The sequence below is a fragment of the Phaethon aethereus genome (assembly GCF_964289735.1).
Source record: "Phaethon aethereus genome assembly, chromosome: 5".
In the NCBI taxonomy this organism is placed as follows: Eukaryota; Metazoa; Chordata; class Aves; order Phaethontiformes; family Phaethontidae; genus Phaethon; species Phaethon aethereus.
The window spans coordinates 37,945,770-37,969,564 of NC_138579.1; the positions used below are offsets into that span (position 1 = coordinate 37,945,770).

General features: G+C 36.8%; 1 protein-coding gene across 8 annotated transcripts in view; it reads left to right on the forward strand.

The window, feature by feature from the left end:
* The window catches only part of GPHN (gephyrin), a gene marked incomplete at both ends in the record, with an annotated part of 312,397 nt that overhangs the window by 177,490 nt on the left and 111,112 nt on the right, over positions 1 to 23,795 (forward strand). For 7 of the 8 annotated variants that reach the window (XM_082000102.1, XM_082000108.1, XM_082000103.1 and 4 more), the window contains 3 exons: positions 12,932 to 13,026; positions 16,752 to 16,818; positions 21,682 to 21,954. In XM_082000102.1, the coding sequence (XP_081856228.1) occupies positions 12,932 to 13,026; positions 16,752 to 16,818; positions 21,682 to 21,954 (435 nt within the window). Of the gene's footprint in view, positions 1 to 12,931; positions 13,027 to 16,751; positions 16,819 to 21,681; positions 21,955 to 23,244; positions 23,353 to 23,795 lie in introns of all 8 variants that reach the window. The other variant, XM_082000105.1, reaches the window with a different exon arrangement.

Consider the following 23,795-nt stretch of genomic DNA (forward strand, 5'->3'; position numbering starts at 1 on the left):
TTAAAGAAACAATGAAAAATTTGCACACAAAGCCCTGGGAATAACATCATCTCTATCAAATTCCTGAAACAATGAAATACAACATTATTTTGTCTTTTTTTTTTTTTTAATGGATCTTTTTGTTTTTTAAAATTTTTGTTAAGGTGTCCTTTATCCTGAGTACTTTTCAACGAAAAAATTAGCTTCTGGAACAGTCATGAAGAGTTACAAGTGTTTCCAGCTTAGAGAGTTTCCCTTTCCAGGATAACTAAATTTCCTGTTATCAGCCTAATCGTATCTCAGTTTTATGTCCTCTTGTTAGACTCTTTTCCTGCTTTATTATCTCTGATAAAAAAAAACCTTGTTACATTCCTGATACTCATTTCCTGAACTACTAATCATACAAATTATTTGTCAGGCGAGTGTTCATATATCCTCTTCTCATTTCACTGCAGTGTTTAAATTTCATTAAAATTTTTACATTTTCTTTTCTTTATTCTGTTTTCTAAAGGTATCCTTTCTGATGATAGTCAGCATTGTAGGTTCTAAGGAGATAATCTCTTCAGCTGTTTCTGAAAAGGAAATGAATTCCTAATTAATACAGGTCTTTTGCTCTCAGAAAGAGAGCATTTTGTTACCTTTGGGATTTCCAGAAAGTGTTCTTCTGCCTTGATCCTCTTAATCATTGCTTTTGGTTTCAGTTGAAGTTTTCCATTCTTTTAAGAATTAAGTGTCTGACAATGACTCATATGAACTTGGAATTCAGATTTTATTGTGTCTGTATGTTGCTTCTGGATCTAGTTTGAAAAAAATTATTTGTTTAATTTTAGACAAAAATGCCTCAGGTTGTAAGTGTTATGCTAAAGAACATATATGCCTTTTGGTTCATGCATTGCCAGCAGTGATGAAGGCTTTTTGCCATCACAACTCATGTAACAATTTGCTGAAGGTATATTGATACTGAGTAAGTTTCAGTGTCTCTCTACTGTTACCCCTTTCCTTAGTGGGGAAATAGCTTTTCTTGGAAAAATGAGGAGATAGATACACAAAGCAGATGTAAGAAGCAAGACAATACTGTTTTTACATTATTACTTCTGAGCATCGCAATGTGTAACCCATGATTTTTTCATTTATTCTGTTATATATATTTGGGAAGATTTAAGCACTCCATCCTTTGGGTTCTCTTTTCTTAAATTGTCCTTTAGAGTACAGTCTAGGAAAAGGTGTTGGCATGGTTATAATGCAGTTTTAACTGATTCTTTGTTAAGATAATGTCCATAGCTTAAAGTTAGTGAATTTCCTTCATAAATTTAACTGATATATTCACTGAGTTTATATATGGAGGAGGACCCAGTCATCCATCTTTCAATGACTGTTGCAGAATTGTTCCCCCCTCAGTACGTTTTTCTGTTGTTCTGCCCAGCCAGGTTTTAGATTTTGAATTTACTGGAGCTTCTTTCACTTCATTTGGGAGTTTGATGAAGTCAGTTAAATGTCATGATTCAGAAATTTTATCTGAAACTGCACCTAAACTTTTGTTTGATTAGTCCTTTGCTGCTCTCGTAGTATATCATAGCAACACTAAATAATCTTTTCCACCCTTGCTGTTTGCTTTCAGGAAATATTTCTACACATTAAATAGGCTTTTTCTTTTAATGTTTTTTCAGATAGACTGTAGATAGACTTTATGAAATAAGTTTCTTTTTGTGTAGTGTTGCAATCATGTACAACACTTAAGTGGCAGATTTTGCAGCTTTCAATGTTGAATGAAACCTACACATTGCACTTTTTTTTTGCCTGAATTTTTGGGCTCCTTTTTCAAGAGTGGAAGATGATTGCGTCATTGCCACTTCTTTCTACGAGCTGACCAGTTCTTTCTTTCAAACCAAATAGTGCTTATGTATCCAGTAGTATACGGAATTAACCCGTGAACAGCAAGGCCTAAAACTGTGATCTCTTTCAAACTCTTCTACAATTCATGCAAGTTTTACTGATTTCTGCTGTTCAGCATTGCTGGTTCCTGGGATGAGAAGAACAGAGAAAGGCATAAAGTTCTTAGATGTCCTGATCTCCTAGGGATTTTGTTTCCTGCAGTATCTTAATGAGAAACTGCTATTAACTCATCACTGCTCTTTGCAGGCAAGAGGAAGTCTGTAGTAGTAGAGTTTTCTTTTGACTTTTTAAAGCATAACAAAGATGGATTTATTTGGAACTTGTGTTTTTTTCTCAGTTAATAAACAGCTTGTCACGTTGTTAAGATAGCTTAATATTTACCCCAGAAATATATTGTGTCTTTGTTTCTTTTGCTTGTTAGCTTTCTTAAAATGAGGGGTTTTTTATTTAACTTCTTTAATCAGACCCATAGTATTGGGCAGCTAACCTTAGGTGCATGTGTCTTCCATGCTATTCTGAATTACTCTCTTTCATTAGCCATATACGTTATTTTGAATTCCACGGTCTGATTTTTTACTTAAGTTAATCTGCTCAGATTTGTAGTTGCTGTTCTCTGAATCACTACATTGCTGTGGTAGTGAGCTGCTTAGCATTTATTGCAAGAGTCCAGTCCTATGTACATTTTAAGTACACAGAGGAAGAACTAACTTGTTCGCTGTGCCTGTCTAGGAATCTCTTCTGCCTTACCAGTTGTTAAAAAGCCACCACTCTTCTCAGTGATCCACTTCTACAGTGCAAGTATAAAGATCAATCTGCTGAAAATATTTGGACACAGAGTTAATTTTATTTTAATAAATGAAAAAGATTCTTTTGCACAACATATTCCACTGCTTCAAGCACAGCAGAAGTGTTTGTGAGGGGAGGTTCTTCTGTACCTATGCTGCTATATCTCTGTTAATGAAAAGGTGCAGACATTATAAGAACTTCAGGGTTTCAAAGTTAAGAGTTGGGCAGTTAGGAAGTAAACTGACAGAATTTATGCAATGCAACGTTGCATTAATGTGAAAGCATCGCCCTGTAACAGCTGAAGAGTGTCAGGAAATGATTGAACTGGTTTTACCTAGCATATGACAGATACTGTAATGTCTTCTAAAACTGAAAGAAACTGGTGTTTTGGACACAAAAATGTGTATAGAAAAGATCTTAAGAACATTGAAATAAAGGGAAAATATTTTATACTGGATTTTGTTATATTGCTAACTGTTATTAAGTATTGTAAACCATTAATGAAATAGTAAAATCAAATTCCAGAGGAAAAGGTGAACTTGATATATTTAATATTCCTCATCTGGTGTAGATTAGGAATTCTGCTGTCTCCTATTTCAGGGCTCTGTGCTGCAGTAGTCTCAACAAAGTACTTTCCAGCTTCTCTTTGCAAAACCTTCTCATGGAAACAATTGGATGAAAATCTTGGAGAAAAAAAATGTGATTTGTGCCAGGGGTTAAATAATCTTGAATAGGAAATTGTCTGACAGAATGCACAGTAGGTCACTTTGGCTTTCAAAATCTGTTCAGTTGTTCAGTTCCAATGAATGCGTCATTCACGTGTACCTAAATCGACAACTGCTCAGACTCTGAATACATAAATTGCATCACTGGATCACACTGAAGTATCCTTTCTATGAGTTTTTAGGTTATGGCAGAAGTACTTTAAAGCTGTTGTTAGCAGACATGCTTTATCATTACTTGGGGAATAAAGATACTGTGTAAGGGAATCTTAAGAGAAAGTAAAGTACTTTTTGTAATTCTTAAATTGCTGTGGTATATTCATGAAAAATTAACCACTCAGTCGTCAGTCCTTTGTAGTGTATTTTTGGAAAGACTTTTTTTAATCTTCAACATTAATGATTTGAGATTTGAAATTGTTTGGAGGTGCTACTTTACTTATGTCAGAAACTGATTGGAGTTTCAGAAGTACAAATATTTCATATGCAGTATTTGTTCTTGGCAGAAGGTAGCAAATGATAGGAATCAACAGACAACATTCTCAAAAGAAAAGACTTCCTCACCTTAATCTCAGTAGCAAATGCTTTGGAGCTAAAGCAACAGAAAATTACTTATTTAGAGAAGTGAAATTATAAGTAAAAACTTTTTGTTCTTTTACTGCCAAGAGATTGGGCAAGTTCTTAAGAGAAAGCAGCGCACATTTCTATGTGGTGGCCTCATTCTTTGTGTGTACTGTTGAGGATCTCTGAAGAATAGGGTCTGTTCTCTTCCTGTGATAACCAATATCACATCTAAGCAAAAGTGACAGGCTTGTTTCTCTTATGTAGTTCTACACTTTGTTGCCTAATATACTCCCCCGCCATGTGTAAAGAATCCAGTTTTGGCACTAGTTTTGTATGAAACAAAGCTAACTGTACCCTGACTCCCCTTTGGTATAGATACATAGTCTAGAAGATAGTACATATAACCAGAAGCACTATGAAGGGTATTTTTTTTATGAGACAGTGCTCCCTAGTTATTATACCACTAGTTAAAGCTCATTACATTGTCAGTTGCATTAACTGTAGAATTCTTACTGATACTCCTATTGCAATGTTGTAGATATACTTATTGATATTTCTCTCATTTCTGCTTACAGCAGATTCTGTGATTTGCAGAGAAAACAACATTTTTCACTTCTCAGGTTTTATTCCACTTCAATTTTTAAAGGGTTTTACAAAAGTTGTAATGGATTGCAGAGATTTTTACATTTTCTATTAAATATAAAGCAGTTTGAAGTAACCGAGGGAAAACTTAAAAGAATAATAATTATTAATAGATAAAATTTTAACAGTCTTTTTGTAACAGCAAAATGCTGTCAGTACCTTTGCCAGCAAGTCTTCAGCTGTACTGCTTTTATTGAAGAGCAAGGAGTTCATTCTTACATGAAGTGGAGTTAGAGCGAGAGGCACACACTTTATTTTCCACATGAAGAAGGGGGCTGAAAAAGGAAGTAGGCACCTGACACTTCTTTGTAAGCAAGTGCAGTGGCTTGTTTCCAGCTGTTGTTTTAACAAGCTAATCCTCCTAACCCTTTGCAAATACTCTGCCTTTTGACGCTGGCTTAACACACACCTTTGCAGCTGTAATATACTGCATCTGTAGTGTAATAGACTGTAGCTGTAATAGACTGCATGCATCTTCATAAAGCCAAATGCATTCCTCATAGTGCAGAAAATCATAGTGCAGAAAAGCATTTAGTAAGCATTTTTGTTGTTTGGTTAACTGTTTCTGAAAATTATTGTTCTATTGGTTTTATGACAGTATATGGGGTGGGCAGTATTATAAAATTAATATCAGTTTGTATGGCATAAATATTTTATACACATGTACTATCTTAAGACTTTGTTTAACAATCACGGTTAAAAAAATATTATTAACACTTAATATATATTAGAAGTGATGTTTAGAAGATGTACTTGGTTTGGTTGCCCAGATGCACCAATTTCATTAGCATTTCTGTTACACAAATGGGGGGGCAAATCACTGATCTATGAAGTTTATGTAAATCAAATGCAACTAGGTTTAGCTCAAAATTTAGACACAAACCTACCAAGGTGCAGGAACAAGTTACAAGTTCCAGAATGTTGCTTTCTTTAGTATATTTATTTACATTTTCAACTTCTTTATTGTGTATAAAAATGTGAAGCATCTTCCCCGAAATATTTTGTAAGCTGTAAGTAAAAATGAAACTGAGTGTTATGAAGTAAGTCTTTTGATTAGTTTGATTTCAGTTGAAGAAAACAAGGTCTTGTAAGGAAAGTTACAATAAATACTAAAATCTAAATACTAATATACACTGAGGTAATTCTTTATTTGCAAAAATAACTACTGTTGGAGTAAAACTATTAAAAATTAAATAGATTCATGACTTCGTCATGCATAAGTCATTGAGTATTGTCAGAGGTACCTCTACCAGCCAGTTGTTTTTTATGGTCGTATACGCAGTGGAATTATACTGATGGAATCGTTTGCTGCTATCAGTTTATAAACAAGAAGGACCTTGAATTAGCTCCTGGCCTCTGAGTCTCATGCCATAGGCATTAGGTTCCAATAAATCACAGAATCATTAAGGTTGGAAAAGACCTTCAAGATCATCAAGTCCAGCCATCAACCCAACACCACCATGCCCCCTAAACCATGTCCTGAAGTGCCACATCCACACATTTTTTGAACGCCTCCAGTGATGGTGACTCCACCACCTCCCTGGGCAGCCTGTTCCAATGCTTGACCACTCTCTCAGTAAAGAATTTTTTCCTAATATCCAATCTAAACCTCAGCTGGTGCAACTTGAGGCCATTTCCTCTCGTCCTATCACTAGTTTCTTGGGACAAGAGACCAACACCCACCTCACCACAACCCCCTTTCAGGTAGTTGTAGAGAGCGATAAGGTCTCCCCTCAGCCTCTTCTCCTCCAGACTAAACCACCCCAGTTCCCTCAGCCACTCCTCATAAGACTTGTGCTCCAGACCCTCACCAGCTTCGTTGCCCTTCTCTGGACACGCTCCAGCACCTCAGCGTCCTTCTTGTAGTAATGGGCCCAAAACTGAACACAGTATTCGAGGTGTGGCCTCACCAGAAAGATGCAGCCTCACCGGAGGTACAAATGGTATGATGGATCCCAGCGAAGAGAGTGAGGGAAATTGGAGGGGGCAGGTTGCAGGCAGAGGGAATCATGGGTATGGGGAAAACCAGAAAAAACAGAATCTGTATTCAATCTAATCTAACAGCAGTTAGTGCTGTGACATTTTTGTTCCTTACCAGATAAATTCTGTCGGGTCATTCTGTGACGTTTGGGATCTTGGTGGCAGCAGTCACTGTGAATATGGAAGCATTCTTGTGATGCAGAATTATTGTCAGTGGAAATGTGTTATTGGTGTGTGCAGATACACCAGTTTTTAAAGTTCATTTTTAGTTGGCTACATTTATCAGGATTTCATCCACCTTTGGCAGTTTTTAGATTTCAGCTGGGAAAAGAAGAAGAAAAAGAACATGTAATCAGGTCAGTTACTGGAGGAATATGTACCAAGCTCACCATTGATAAGAGAGAAAGTTGACAGACTAAGCCAACCTAGTATGTTTAGCCATGTTTTGTTTTGGTTTGGTTTATGTAAAATAATTCCACAGAAGCTTGGAACAGCTCTCAGTATGTGTCTGTGTGTGTCTGACACGCATAGCAGCATTTAACATCAAGAAGACCCAACAAGGAACATCAAAATGGATACTCTCCAGACTCAAGCTTACTTTCTCACTGTACAGTAAAATGACAGAAGCTTGGGTGGTCACTTTGTGAGGAACAAGCACACACATCAGGGGCAGCACTGGCCTGATGTCTGCCCAGTCACCACCAGTCTGTCCTGTGAGCCCAGACATCGTGATTGTTGCTTACCGTAGCCTTACGTCAGTTACTCTCCACTATTCTGGGACTGTAAAACGATGGATTTTTACAGGCCCACATCATTAGCACTCATGGATAACTTACTGTTCAGGACATTATGACTGCCAGGCTATTACTTTTAAGGTGCATGTGGCCAGGTTCATTGGCGTGGGTGTGAATCTGTCAAAAGCTCTGGCATCACAGTAAACACCTACTTCTGTGATCCACCCTGTCCAGAAGCAGCTATTCATTGCACTCTGGATGCAGGCCATTCTTGACTTACATGGATCTGTGACAACTAATTTGACATCAAGAAGTCAATGATAATCGTAATTGCATACATGTGAAAGGACAGCCATTGCATGGCATATCTCTGGCTGCAGCTCCCCGATGATGTGTTAGGGTCACTATATTGTTAGGAAGTTACAAACTTTGATGACAAGTTGAGAGACTTTTACAAACCTGCTTGACTTTGGTTGCTTTGCATCAATAGCATATGTGATCAGTTTTATCCGTTTGTCAATTTAACAGAGCAATTAGCCAAAGAAGTTTTATTTTGGAGAACATCAGAGAGTACAGTTCCTGTCAAGCCTTCCATCCATAAAAAAGACAATAAAAGACAATATCATCACATAGGTTACTGGGGGCAAGGAAAAAGAAAAATTCAAGGAAAGGCAGCATGATGGTGAGAATGAGTGATGCAAAATTGATCCTTATCCAAAAACTTTTCAGTGTATTGCAAGGAACCAACTGCTGCAACCTGTATTACTTATTGTACTAAGAGAAGACATACATAAGTGATTTTTAGGTGAGAAGTTCTAATCATTCTAGCTCCGTTTAAGCTCTTATTTTTTCCCCTGCAAAATAGGAGTAGGGAAGTAGAGAATAAGCTGAAATAGCTGATTTGTGAATAGAAATTACAGGCACACGTGATTGCCAGCAGAGATATACTGAATAACCTTGAAAAAGGTATCTTATATTCAAGCTGAGAGATGCAATTTTAGTTCTGAAGTGTCGACGTCTGACACAACTGGTTGACAGACATGACTGACATTTTTGTTGCATATTTGACTGATCTGTCTCTGTAGTTCTTCGTCCAGTCTTCTGAGGTTTGACTGTGGTCTATGAGCTCTGTTGCAGAGGGTATATAGGCATTTGTTTGGTTAGGCCCTTCCAAGACTTCTGCTTTCAGTGGAAAGCTCAAATAGGTAATAAAGTGTTATCTATGCTAATTCCATAGTGTGTTAAACATAAATTATCGCAAATTTGTCTGTTAATTTGCATAAATAGCTTTATGATATGCTATGCAGAGGCATTCATTTGAACTTTTTCCACAGAAATAATGTTTTCCACAGAAGCTGTCTCAGTCATCTTAATTTAATAAAATTTATTATGACATCTCAGTCTCATATTGGCACTTTAGTTGAAGAGATAAAACTGTATTACCATCCCAAAACTGCTGAAGACTGTATGAAATCTCAGATCATTACTTACTATTAAGAGGTCAAACTTTTCTATGTTTAATACCTGAAAGACAAAGATAAGGGGTTTCTGAACATTTCAGGAAGAGTGGTCCTAAGTCTTTTAATTAAATCAGTCTGCAATGGGTATATCCTCCAGAAGCTGCCTGGGAGGGCTTCCACAGGTTAGCAACTGAACTAACTTAATTTATATGGAGGCAAAGAAAGGCAGCGAAGCAGCAGAGAACTCTGTGAAACCAATTGGCAGCGAGCCATCTGTTAAGCAACCACAACTACGTCAAAGATCTCTAAAAATATATCAGTTGGTTTGGGAACATAATGCCCTAACTCCAATAAAAAGGCACTTTGGAAACGATCAAAAATGTGTTTTAAAATAAATTGTGTTTATTCATATAGCAATGAAATACAAGGAGTACTGCTCTCATAGACATTGTTTAGTTCTGTGAACTAATTATTTAATTGTTAGTCTCTACTTTTTCTCTCTGGAGCAGAAACTACTGGTTTATTTCAGTCCCATTGTCTCTCTCCCTGGTTCCCCCAGAGCCTGACACTTCTGTCATGTCCTGTTTTCTTTTATGCTTCTCCTGACTTTCTCCCTCATGTATTGTCCGTACAAGCCACCTTGTGCAGTCTTCTTGCCACCCCTCTCGCTTCATTCACTTGCCCTCACTCTACTCGCATCCCTGCCCTTATGACAATCCTGCTGCTTGGATTTCCTCTCTGCTATTCTGCCTTTCTACTTAGGCTTCCTTCTTCCCACATTCCCTTCTCCTTTCTAAACTACAAACCTCTCCTTTCTTTACTACCTCCACACTGTCCTTTCTGTACTTCTGTCTCTCTCCCAAACTCTTGCTTTTACCCTCAAATGCTTCCGCTGCTGTGGAACCCCTCTCTTCCACCTCCATCTTGTATTCATCTGTCGTCTTTGCACTACCACCTTATAGGGGAGAAACTGGGACACTTCCTTGCTGTCTTTTTAGTATTTTATATAAATTTACTCCAGTATTGTCCACGTCCTTTTTGTATAGTCATCAGCCTCAGGTTTGAGAAATCAGTGTATCGCGTCAGTCTCAATGAAGGCATCAGTGTGGCAGCTCCATATGAAATCTCAGCATAATTTTTTCCTGCTTCTGCCCACATAGTAGTGTCATCATCGCTGTTGGAAGAGAGCCAGGGGCTTTCTCACAGGGCCTTGATTTGTGATTCATTTTGTGCCAACACTATGGCCGCCTGCAGCAGAAAAAAGCTGGCTGATGGTGAGACTACCAAGAAAAAATTGCCAGTGAAACAAAGTTTAACAATCTTAATTCAGCCTTTCTAGAGTCTGGTAAAATGTGGAAGTGCTGAGTCACTAATTCTTTAACAGTTTGCATGCAGGTAGGTGTTGGTACCAGACAGTAAACTCCTGAGCTGAACAGAGATGAAAATCTCGTTTTGCCATCTTTCTCTCACCCTTCTTTCAAACGTGAAAGAAGTATTGGAAAACCTGGCCAGCAGCACATTACTACGTTGTTAGTTGAAACAAAGGGTTGTTACAGATAGACACAAAGTATCTGCAAATCACTGCAGCAGTGCTAGTGTCATTCATATATGTAAAGCTAATTAAGAGTGTGCTTCCCAGTGTGACGGTGATTTCAGTTCCTGTACATTGCACAGTTTAGGTTGTGTTATTTGAGGACATCCCAAGAGTGGACTTTGCAGTGCCCAATTTCAATAGCATATGTCACTGTAAAGTTGTTTACTTAGCAGCAGCCTTTTTTGGTTACTTCCAAACAGTCAGGCTGCAAATATGAAAACGGGAAGCATTCCCCTGTTTGTAGAAGTCTGCCTGCAGTAAAAAATATAAGCATATATATTTTGAAACAAGTATTTTTAGAAACTTCTGTTGAGGGCTGTACTGCTGTTTGGGCTTTCTGCCCTTTCAGATTTTGTTGCTTAGTCTATACATTTTTAATAATCACATTGCCTGCTAGCAGTGACATTTTGTGAAGGTCATTTTTCTTGTGAAGTTGGAGAATGGACTTGAATTTCATTGAAGGACTCCCCAAGCTGCAGGATCGTTGTTCATGGAACTCTTTTGCATCTTGTACTACGTTTGAAGCCTGTTTAGAATTTTAACTAATGATATCTTCAAAGTGTCACTGTGCTCAAGGGCAAAAAAGAAATCTCAGAATGCATTTTATATTTAAAACCAGTTTTGAATAGCTTTGAAGCACGGTATTAGCTGAAATAAAAGGCATAGATACAGACTTACTATGTATGCATACACAGAGAATTACATGTTTCACCAGCTTTTTCATTGTCAGCAAACTGTCCCTTCAGCATTGCAATGCCTTTTTCTTCTATACTATAAAAATCATCAGGTCTGTGGATAGTCTTTAAGAATTTTTAGTGTGATTGAGAATTTAATATCTCAGTAGGTATCTTTAGGCAGTCTCCCTCAGTGGAGCAGTTTTAGTTTTGTCTACATCATTCCTAGCCTGCTGCTTCTCATTTCACCTGTGTAGAAATACAGACACTGGGTTGTATTTATATGCCTGTTCTGTTTCTGAGTAGAGGATGGCAGACGCTAAAACCAACATGCTATGCTTGAAATAAAAGACTGTAGTGTCAGCTACTGAACTAAAATTGCTTCGTTTTGTATAAACCAAACCTGCTTCCCCACAACTGAGCACATACCAAGCTTGCTTATTAATAAAAGGTCTGAAGGCTTACTTGGTAGCTGTGTCTGATGTCTTCTGGTACTGATGTATGCCTTTGAAACATGCTAAATGTTAATGGCAATGTTGGAGAATATGGCCACTTGAATATCTGTACTGTTCAGGGAATTTTTTTTGTTTGTTTTGTTTATTGCTTCTTGGAGGTGTTTTAGCTGTATAGCTAGTATAGGACTCCTGGATGCTTCTCATAGGGATGTTGTTGGGTTAATTATGTCATTCTCCTTCTCTATGACTTTGTTTTGCTATTTGCAAAGTAGGAGCTTACAAAAGTACAAGGATGTGATTTATAATTTAATCTTTCCCATGAAATAATTTGTCTGGTTTTCTTCCATTTTGTTCTTTTGCTATATCAAACTGCCAAGAAAATTTAGCTTATTCAGAGTGTCCGTATAATTTAAGATGTGCTTTTCTATTTCTATTTTGATAGCTGGACCATCAAAGCATTGTAGCTTGGCTGGATGTTTTACAATGGATTTCACAGTTTTATGAGCATTGCTAATATTTTAGTTGTGCCAATTAACTTAGAATCTTGTTTCAGAACATGAAACAAGGTGATCCACTGAACAACAACTATTGTGAGGGAAATGAAGAGAGAGGCAGTTCTGGTAACCTGCCTTTGAGGTGTTATGTCCTAACTAAAGTTAGAGGTTGGGTGACTGGACGGGTTGTGCGTTTAAGACAATTTGTGTTAGGAAGTAAGGACAGAAGGTTGTACATGTCCCAGAAAAATAATTATCCATCTGATTCATTGTGTAGAAAAAGGACTAAAAAGACAAGAATTTCCAGACTCTGCTTCCAGGCTTCTCGATGCCCACTGCATATGGACTGCTTGTGAATAAAAGCCAGCCTGTTTGGAACCGCTGTTTTGCTGACATGATCAAAAGGGAAGGCCTCAGCTTCTGGCCATTATCATTACCATTTTACTATTTTCCTGCCTGCCTGCTACATGGGCTTCCCTTTGCAGTTTTTTTTTTTTTCTGTCTTCTGCGCAGACTGATTCACCCTTCTCATGCCTGGGAAAATCTCAACAGGAAAAAGCACATGAGATTGATGGGGAAGAGAAGGCAGTTACATTTGGTCTTGTCTTTGCTTATTCCCAAACATTCTTTCCTTTCTGCTAGAGGGAGTTGTAGTTATCTATGTGATGTTGGTTAACATTTCCTATAGATACATATATATATGGTCCTGACTTTTAACATTTTCTATAGGAGTTTTTACAGTACAGCTAACAGTGCTTGTTCACAACTCCTTGTCTTTCCCTATTTTACACAACCAAGAGAAAATTCTTCAACATATTTCAGTGTTGACAATTTAACAAGGACGCCTCTTGGCAGAAACATAAAAAGGAGATACTCTTAGACAAATTTTAACTGGCTTTATAATTTTCTTGTCTTTGTACTTCTTCACTCACTTTGCTATTTAATCTTTGATTGCAGGCCACTAAAGAAGTAATAGAGCGAGAAGCTCCAGGGATGGCCCTGGCAATGCTGATGGGATCACTTAATGTTACTCCTCTAGGCATGCTCTCTAGGTGAGACTATTTCCTTTAAAATATGAGATGACCTATTTCCTTAGAAATACACATTGTCATGAAATGACTGTACACAAATAACTGAAAATTGCCGTTGTTATCAAGTCTTAACTTCAGAGAAGTGGCCAAATTCCAAGAATGAAAGTTGCATTCTCTCACTTAATTCCCTTTGTTGTCTCCATTAGACACTGTATCCTCCTGTATTTTCTGTGCCAGCTTATTTGTAATATTGAGGCATGCTGTTAAACAGCTGCCTTTCCATCCTAGAGCTGTGGCATTTCAGTGGTGAGTGAAGAATTCTTCTGTATGTTGTTCATCAAGTACTGAAATGCTTTGTTTAGCAAAAAAACCCTTGACAAATACAAATGTATTGTTTTGATACTGCTTTTTTTCTAGTATCAGCAAAAGCTCTCTGAGCAAGTTAAGTGGTATTTTATCCCATGATTTCAGATATAGTACTTCACCTCCTAGAGTTTGGTATTTCCTACTGAATAATTAGTAACTGTTTCTCTGCCTGTTGGTGTTTCTTTTTTATCAGTGACATCTTTTGTTAGCCTGTATTTCTTTCCGAGGTTGATTCTTACTTTATTCCTTCAATTTACCTCAATTTAGCTATGATAGACTTAATAATATAAATACCTTTCATAAGTTAGTTTGTGCTTGTACATTATTTCAGGGTAACTAAGAAACAGGAGCTGTTACAGGTTTTTGATATCTCATTGTGTAATGAGGGTAGAACAAGAAAATAATTATATAAGAAATAAAGAAGGAACTTTCAAATCTGCAACTTTTTATTCAGATACTTGCATTTTTAAAGGAAGTTTAGAGGAGAGGTTTAGTGATTCGACAAGGTGTTTTAAAACTTGCCATATCACTTATCACATATCTGCAAGGGCAACATTACCAAGTTAACACCATCATATTCTGTCCAAATTAGCAAGTATTTTCATCCTTTATCTGATATAATTTTTTATATCATAGTTTGTGTTTGTCTGAAGGGAAAGGATAATAGAATACTACAACAAGAAGAGGAAAGGTTAATTTAGCTGTTCTTTTTCTGATCAAGAAAAGGATAGCCATTTAGATGCCACTACCAAGTTTGATTTAGGGTATGGTGTGATCAGGATGGCTGAAAGGATGTTGTAATGATAGTGGAAGCAAAATGCTGGATTGCAACCTGACTCTTCTGAACATATAGCAAGTAAATGTCCCTTAAACTACAGCCACTTTCAGTAGTAATTGATGACAGTGATGGGAGAGAACATTACAAAGGTACTGCATGCAGTCATATTAAGCCTTTAAAAATTTCCCAGTGAAAAACTTTACTTCAGGCCTAAAAGTAATTAGCATGCAGAAGTCCATCATTTTTATAACAGTGTTCAGACCATACAGATAAATACACAAAAATTACAGAATTACAGCATTATGGTTTCTTGCACAATCTCAGTTCTGCAGGAATGCCTGTGTCTGTTATGATTACATTTTTTTGTAGAATTCCTCTGCAGATGCTTAAGATGGAGGAAGGGCATTTACTTTTATTTGTTTTGGTTGTCCTATGTGTAATCCTGTATTGATTTTGGTGCTCCCTATTCAGAATCTTCTCTGAATACAGACTCAATTCCTCTGGGATTTTTCTTACATTATTTGTTATTCTAAGACACAAATTGTTAATATATTTTCATAGAAAATTCTGCAAATTGAGGTGGTGTTGTAATACCCCCTTACAATGAGGACTAAGGCACACACTAAGAGAGGTCAAAAGCACACACTCATTTTAGGTACATAGTTTGAGAAATGTAGATCCTAACTTTTCAAAGTATTTAACATTAAATGTCACTTGTCATAAGCTTGCCTCTCATTGATTTCATTTTGAAATTAAGTTCTGATTGATAATTTTGCATGTAATTTCTTTGACTTCTCAAAAAAGAAAAAGCAGATCCACAGCATCTCTCTCAACTGTTCTACATTGGAAAAATATCATTAACTGATCTCTGAAATTACCCAGAATGCATGCACATTTTATGTGCTTTTATGTTGTGAGCACACACAATATTTTTTGCAAGCCATTCAGTTCTTAGATACATTTACTTACTTTTGCATGCTCTCTTGAGAAATCTTTGGCAGCTCCATTTCTTGTCTTGAGCCACTACATGTGATTATTGGCAGTCAAAAATTACAGCTTTCAGGAGAACGGCTGCTGTTTTAGTCCTTTTTTATTATTGGTTGGTTGTACTGGTCATTTAATTATAATGTTTGAAATTATTTAAAGCAGAATAAAACAGCCAAGAAGATTATTAAAGGAGCTATCTGCCAAATACAATTCCACCTCATTTTAATTCCTCTGTGGGTGATTCCTATTTCCTTTAATTTGAATCTGTCATAAACTATATCCGACAAGGGATTTGCAGGATTGAGTATTCTGTAAGTTTGGCTACTGCAACAAGAGTAAATGAGCACATTTCTTTAACTCAGGCTCTTCATCTTTGTATTGCAGTAGAGCATTCCTCAGCTACCTGGAATTCCTTCTTAACTGAGGGTATACAGTATGCAAGAAGTTGAATATTGGAAAACAGAGGCTAAGAGTCAGGCAATATTCAAGCTGCCAGTTGAAAATAAGACTTCACTTCAGGCTGGCTTAACTGTGGTATCAGAAGTTCATTTTGTGGCACAAAAATGGTATCTGTGCTATTTAATTGTGAGCATTATGACAGCTATCACTAGAATACTTGCTACCCTGCTAGAAAATGCCATGAATGACATTAATAGCTGAGAATTATTTCTATAAGAAGAAACCCAGGGAAGATGGCTACCCCACAAACCATGTCCTTTGGCTCAAAATTTTTGGTAATGCCCTATCAAGAAATTCTTTTCTTTTCTATTCTGTCTTCACTTATGGCTCATGTTTTTGTCTGATAAAGAGATTGCTACACATTTTCTCTCAACTGTAGCCTCCATATCTTTGTGGTTTGGTTTTGTCTTTTTACTTTTTTCTTATTCTTATATCCCAGCCCTGGGTTTTTCACCACTGATTTCATAAACAGTGGAGAAAAGCAGGAGGCTCTCTTTACAACCTCAAGACAAAATCCAGTACTTTAATTTTTTTTTTCTTAAAATATTTAGCTAAAAGGAGGAAGAGGCAAAGTCTGCATCAAGACCAAAGGAATTCCCTAAAGACAAAAAAAAAAATGAAATCTTCCATCTATGATAGTTCATTTTGGTTTGGGTTTTTTTTTGAAGGGGAAGGAAAGACTGCTAGGAAGGATTAGATACGAATTGCATAAGTGCAATTTTCACCTGAGAATTACTTCCCTCTGTGCTTTTTTTATGTTGCATCTTTTAAAAAAAAAAAGAAGTATTTTAATTAATGCAACCATCATGACTTATTTTTTTTACCTGGCAAGGGAAATAGTGTTTGACACCATCAATTATGTTACAAAGGAACCATATGTATGAGCAAACAGGGACTGTATCAAAGAACATATTGCCTGCAAGTAAACAATAGAATTAAGGGAGCTACACTGATGTAAAAAAGATGGAAATGCTTTTTCAGCTCAGCTTCTCCTGAGCTGTTTTATGAGAATGTGATCAGCAAATATTTTTAGATGTTGGAAATTGAGTCTACAAATTCTGATAAATAATAGGTTTTATAATACTCTATAGTATTTTATAAATACTCTGTTCTTGTTTCTGCAGTGGAGGTTCACTCTGGGTTTCTTTCTTTTCAGACCTGTGTGTGGAATCAGAGGGAAAACTCTCATAATTAATCTGCCAGGTAGCAAGAAAGGATCACAGGTAAGAAGTGTTCTTACTGATCTGCTACTGAGGACCCATGATGGGTACCTCCCATTGTTCTGAACGGTAGAAAGTACCCACTACAACAAAATTTACAAAAGCAAATTGAAATGCACATTCATATGACTGAACACACCCTCACTCTCAGTCAGGGACGATACAATTCCAACCTGATTGAAAGCACTGTGGGACCAGGACAGTATTACATGTAGTGTAAGAGAGCACTCACTATAGTGGAGTGCTAATGAAGAGTCTAATCGTCTCTTATGCTCCCTCCTTCTTCTCTAGTCAGCCCATACCTGATCCCTGTGTTGTCTACAGCTTCCAAGAAAGCGTTCTTTTTCACACAGAAGTAAGAGGAAGGCATAGTATATGGTAGAACTTCCTGGAATGTGAAGACTATTCCCAATTTTTGTAAGCAAGAGGGGGAAAAAGGAACAAAATTTTTAAGAGTTTGAGGATTTTTAAAATCTTTTGGATATGGATATCAGAGTTTACACTCTTTATATACTTTTTTCCCCTCCTGTATTTTGCTCAGATTGGACAGGGAAGTTAGGCTTTATGTTTTTATTTATGCTTACTTTCTGACAGTAGAGCTGAGAGAAACACAATTAAACATCAGGAGGAATTTTTTTTGTGTTAGTAAGGCTAGATCTTTCCAGTGGTCTTCCCTTCTGTGAGATCGAGAAAAACAGCATTTTCCACACAAATACTGCTAAGCTGAATAGTGGGCTGTACAAAATGATACAAAACTGCTAAGGTGGATCCCCCATCAATCATGAGAACATATTTCTCCGGGGCTTAGACTATGCCAGTGGCCTTGTGTCTTTACCTCTGGCCTCTAACAAATGCGTACCTGGTAGTTCATCAAGGTCTTCTGAACCAGTAGCACCCTGTCACAGAGGACAGAGTACTAATCATAGAATAGTTTGGGTTGGAAGGGACCTTTAAAGGTCATCTAGTCCAACCCCCGCCTTGCAGTGAGCAGGGACATCTTCAACTACATCAGGTTGCTCAGAGCCCCATCCAACCTGACCTTGAAAGTTTCCAGGGATGGGGCATCTGCCACGTCTCTCGGCAACTTGTGCCAGTATTTCACTAGCTTCATGGTGAAAAATTTCTTCCTTAGATCTAGTCTAAATCTGCCCTCTTTTAGTTTAAAAACATTACTCCTTGTCCTATTGCAACAGCCCCTACTAAAAAGTCTGTCCCCACCTTTCCTGTAGGCCCCCTTTAAGTACTGGAAGGCTGCAATAAGGTCTCCCCAGAGCCTTCTCTTCTCCAGGCTGAACAACCCCAACTCTCTCAGCCTTTCGTCATAAGAGAGGTGTTCCACCCCTCTGATGTTTTTTGTGGCCTTCCTCTGGACCCACTCCAACAGGTCCATGTCCTTCCTGTGCTGAGGGCCCCAGAGCTGGATGCAGTACTGCAGGTGGGGTCTCTCCAGAGTGGAGTAGAGGGGCAGAATCGCCTCCCTTGTCCTGCTGGCCATGCTTCTTTTGATACAGCCCAGGATATGGGTGGCCTTCTGGGCTCTGAGCGCACATTGCCGGCTCACGTCCAACTTTTCATCCACCAGTACCCCCCAGTCCTTCTTGGCAGGGCTGCTCTCAATCCCTTCATCCCCCAGCTTGTATTTGTTTGGCAGCACAACCCTGAAGTCACTGTTGCTTGAAAGACTTATGTCTAGAGATAAATAATGAATACTTATGTGGGCTGTCACCTTGAAGTTGAAGAGGAAATATTTTGAATACTATTATCTCAAGTAGCCATTGCAGGTTTTCAGATACATTGTCTACGTATTTCACTTTAAGGAGTCAGTAAGCTCTTCTATGATTCTACCATTCCTTAGAGCCTTTTTAGGAAATCTAATGAGACTCTGTAATTGACAAGAAATTAAAAAGCCTTCAAAACATGCAACAAGCATTGGAGGATAGTAGGGCAGGAGTATATCTGCTTGAAAGTCTTCCAGTTATGAGTGCGAATTCATATGTATGTACGTGTATTTAACATAGCAGTGAGCCCCACATTTTAGAGAACTGGTGCACCAGTAAGAAGTTTTTTTTAAGAAGTCTATAGTTCTTTTATTGAATTAAGAAAGAGATGAAATAGCCTATAGTCTCTAATGCTTTTTGTTGTGTTCAGTAGCACTCCTAACATGCTAGGTACAAAAAAAATTGTAGTTTTCCACCCTGAGGCACTCAGACTGTGAAGATAGGTAAATTGTAGAAAGAGGATGAGGAAGAGAAATGAAAACATTTTAATAAGTATTTTAACAATAGTTCGATATAAATTAAGTAATTAAAAAGGTAATTCTGCTGGAAGATAAAAAAAGTCATATGATGTCATTATACATGCAAGCTTTTTATAAACTGATGATTTATTTGTTCCTGTCATGATGATACTCTGTTCTATCCCAACTTATTTTAATACGAAACATCTTTAAAATATCAGATTTCAGCAAAGATTTTTAAGATGAATAGTAGAGGAAATTGTTCCATAACAAGCTGGACCTCAAAAACCAAAGAGAATGAGTTGTTACCAGAAATTTCTCTCATTTTTGTCTTTTATGACTTTCTAATTTCCTTTCCATCATATTAATACAATCATATAAGAAGCTTAGATAAAGCTATGAATTGCAGCAGTATACATATTTCATTAATAAAATATTAAAATATTAATAGAAAATGGCAGCAATGTAAATGCTCCGTCTTAAAAATGGACGCAATGCATGCCGAACGTGTTTTCTCCAGAGAACGTTTGTGTGGCATGTACCACTGAATCAAGATCTGTAGAATGTTTCCATTATAGTGTTGTTCTGGCTCGTATTATTTTCTTTTTGCCTTGCAAAAGGTATTTAATGTTATGAAAGAGGGCAAAGTGTGGAATTACTAGATGCTTATTGAAATCATTGGGTCTATGGCAATTCTCATAATTGTAGTAACAATTGCCTAATACAATGAGTTTTACAAATAGCATGAGTTTTTAGAATACTTACTGGGAACCTCTTCACCAACAGTTACGCCAACAAGGCTGTATTTTTGTGATAGGAGCGGGGAACATGCTTCTCTAATGAGTTAATCATTAATGTACTTTTTCATGATTATTGGTCAGTTCACAGATCGTTGTCCTTGTACACCACTTACTTGAGGTCTGCTTTTTTACTGAAGTAGTGATGAGTGTATACTTCCATATTTTAAACCATTTAAAAAGTAATACTGTGGAGGCACAATAACTCTGAGGTTTGCATTTATATTAGAAGTTATAATTCTTTATTATGTTTACAAATATATTTTAATATGTATTCATTATATACAGCATCTTATGCTCATCCAGTTTACTCCAGTTCTTCAGAGTGCCAAATTGAATGTTTAAAGAATTTATAAATCTATGAAGTAGTCTGACTTTTCATTACTCTTAAAGGAGCAACTGAAAGGTGGGTTCTTATTTAGAAGCTTTGAGGAAATACAGTGTTTGTGAGTCATGTTTTTGACTTACGAAGTGGCTTATATAAACTCTAGTAATTTCTGACCTATGGTTTGCTCTTTATTTTGTTTACATAGTCATTTTTACTTATTGAAAATATTTGTTAGTGTATCTATTTACAAAATGTTTATCATTATTTATTTTCTGGATACTCTAAAATGTTGGAATACATTTTTTAAAATCTTCCTTATGCTTGAAACAAAACTGAAAATGAAGAGCAACAAAAGGAATTATGTCAGCTATCTGTCAAATTGTACATTCCCTAACAGCAATTCATTCTTGTGACCCTGCCATCCTTTTACAATAATTTAATGTTTATATGCAGTCTGCTCAAATGATATGAAAAAAACTCTTTACTGAGGTGCCTGTGAGGAAAATGAGAGACAATAGTCATTAATTGAAGAAGGTATCTTCAAGCTGGATAAAAAGAAAAGGAAAAAAAAAATCACTTTGAGGGTAATTAAGCATTAGAACAGGTTGTCAAGAAGGGTTGTGGAGTTTCTGGTTTTGGATTTTTTCAAGACTTTACTGAACAAAGCCCTAAGCAACGTGTCTGAATTTCATATTGACCCTGATCTGAGCAGGAGCCTGCACTGCACGACGTCCTGAGGTGGTTCTTTGATTTCATGAAATGCTAGGATATTTTAGCAGCAGAGGTAGCTATATATGTGTATGCCCATTATGGAACAAGAACGGTTACACGGTGTCTGCATTTTTGCTTTCTCCAGCCATATAAAAGAAACTTCCTAATTGTTTTTAAGATAATAGAACAAGGAGAGGTTTGAAAAATAATTATTTATGAACAGTTTTTTCTGAGTTACATAAAATTACAGTGACATCAATGTAGTTTGTCATTCTTCCAGTATAAAAGAGAAGTCCATGAATAAAAAAGCATATAATTATATAAAAGTATAATTATGGGAACCTTTATGAATTGTTCTCTAATTGTGAAGGAACTTAACAGGAATAATTTGAAGCTAATATCCCTGCAGGGATAGAGTTAATGTTTTTATTCTGCATTTTTTTAGCATTCTGCCAACTGCTGTGAACTGGTTTCTGTATTACGTATTCATGAAAATTTAACTCTTGTTTTCTGAAGTTTTAATCCAATATTAGCTTAATTATAGTAGTCCTGGTATGCAACTTGCTATACTTGCATGAAAAAAGGCAAAAATGTGTAGTATAGTCCCCAGCTGTGGTTCTGAGCTTATTTTTTTACCCTCTACGAGCATTTGCATAGGGCACTTAAGGTTTTATTTATGACTGGGTGAAAAGATACATCTAAATCCCGAATATCTTTTAAGAGTTAATCTGCGAAATCCCTTTTTAATTCTGCAGGTAACTTTTCATAGTCATTTCTCTTCTTGTTGTGCATAGGAATGCTTTCAGTTTATACTGCCAGCCCTACCTCATGCCATTGATCTTTTGCGGGATGCCATTGTAAAAGTAAAGGAGGTACACGATGAGCTTGAAGATCTACCTTCACCACCACCTCCTCTTTCTCCTCCTCCAACCACCAGCCCTCACAAGCAGACAGAAGACAAAGGAGTACAGTGTGAGGAAGAGGAGGAAGAGAAGAAGGATAGTGGAGTTGCCTCAACAGAGGACAGTTCTTCGTCCCATATAACGGCAGCAGCCATTGCAGCTAAGGTGAGTCTGGCTTGTTTCCCTAAGAGACCATTTAGTTTCCATCTCCGGTACTTTCCACCAATATTCGTTTGCACATTAAGACTGTACACTGATGTCTGTGTGGTCAAACAGATGTATTTTAGGTACATTTTGTAGAAATATAGCTTCATAAAAATATCTGAATCCTGTGTTGGTAGGTGATATCAAATTTCAGGGGGATATATATTCTTTATTATCTTAATGATAACATGCATTTTTATGGTACCATTCTGATGTGACAGACTGCTTTTAGTGGTCTTTTTTTAATTCAAAGTACTTACATGCCTGAACATGCAAAATCCAGTAGGTGGCATATTAACAAATAGCAACAACATTTTCTAAGCCATAATCTCTATTTTGAAAAGAAAATCTTGGTTTCTAAAAACACTGATAAAAAGTATGACAGATAGGTAGCAGGTAAAGTAATAAGATATCCAGACTACTGTATTCTAGTGTGCATGTCTGCATGAGAGAGCTGAAATTTTGCCACAAAACTAAATGTCATCATATTGTCTTTATAGCCTTGTTTTAACCAGTAATCACAGATCAACATTACTCAAACCAAAATAATAAATTTGAGACTACAATAGGAAAAAATTACGTAACACTTGAGAATTATTTCAGTTCAAATTGTGTATGTTTTCCAAAGAAATATCATATCACTTGAAGCAATATATAGATATTTACCTCAGTTTTATGTCTTCAGTTTTCAAATGGAAAGACAACGTATTCCTATGTGCTTGGAAATGTTTTTTTTTTCCAAACTGCTTTGTTCTACATTTACTCCACAAATTGAGCTTTTAATTCTTATTATGGGAACTGGAAGTCTAAGTAACTCAAAATTATTTTAAACAATTTTTAAACCAAAGCAGCAGTATTGTAACTCCAGAAATGTCTGAATCTGAGAAATGTCAGGTCTGAGACATCTTGACATTTCTAAGACAGCTGCAGCTGGAGATCATGTCCTCATGTACAGAAAATCGTGATTACATATACCTTTACAGCGATGAATTAAGGTAGTTATCACTTGAAAATTTCAGGTTTTATTAATGAAAATTTTAAATTGATTAATTTTTTTTATATAGGCGAAGATAAATAATACGTGCAATTTTTAAAGGCAGAAAATACCTGAGATCTAAACTGGCTGTGTTCCTATGAGCTTGGCATTTCAGTGTCACACTTGTTTTCACCTCATTCCCTTTTGGTCATTTGCTTGTATAGTTTCATGTTTTCCTGTCACTGTATTCATAGCTGTTATGTGTTGTGCATTAGAAGCATCCATCCTACACCAGTTCAGCTGTTATCATGGCAAAAGGTGAACAGCCCATCCCTGGTCTCATCAGTTATTGCCATCATGCAGCAGGCAGTGCAGGAGAACCGGTAAGAGACACTTCCAAGAGGCTTTTGCACTAACAGTAACTAAAAATACACTGCCTGCCTCCTAGTCTACTGTGTGAACAGACAGTGTTGCTTATTTTCTTCTAACAAAGACACTTCAGTGCTATCCTTTAGAGAATGCTACAGAAAATACTCTGTTTAAGATACAGGGCTAAACAAGGTAAAGTTCGTGTGCATTGTCAGTTTGAATCATTTGGCCGCTGAGATAATCATTGCTATAAAGCCTGTTTCTGATTAGTCATAGGCTTTATCATCTAATATACTCAATAATTGAATATAATTAAAATAATCTCCTAAATTACTGCTTTAAAGCTATGAAATTTTGGTAATTTTTTCCCCTTCGTTTGCCTTGCTTTGTTTTTTTCTCTCAGCAGTTTGTTAACATAATACAGCGTTTGCATTGGGTGTTCATAGTTTGCTTTCAT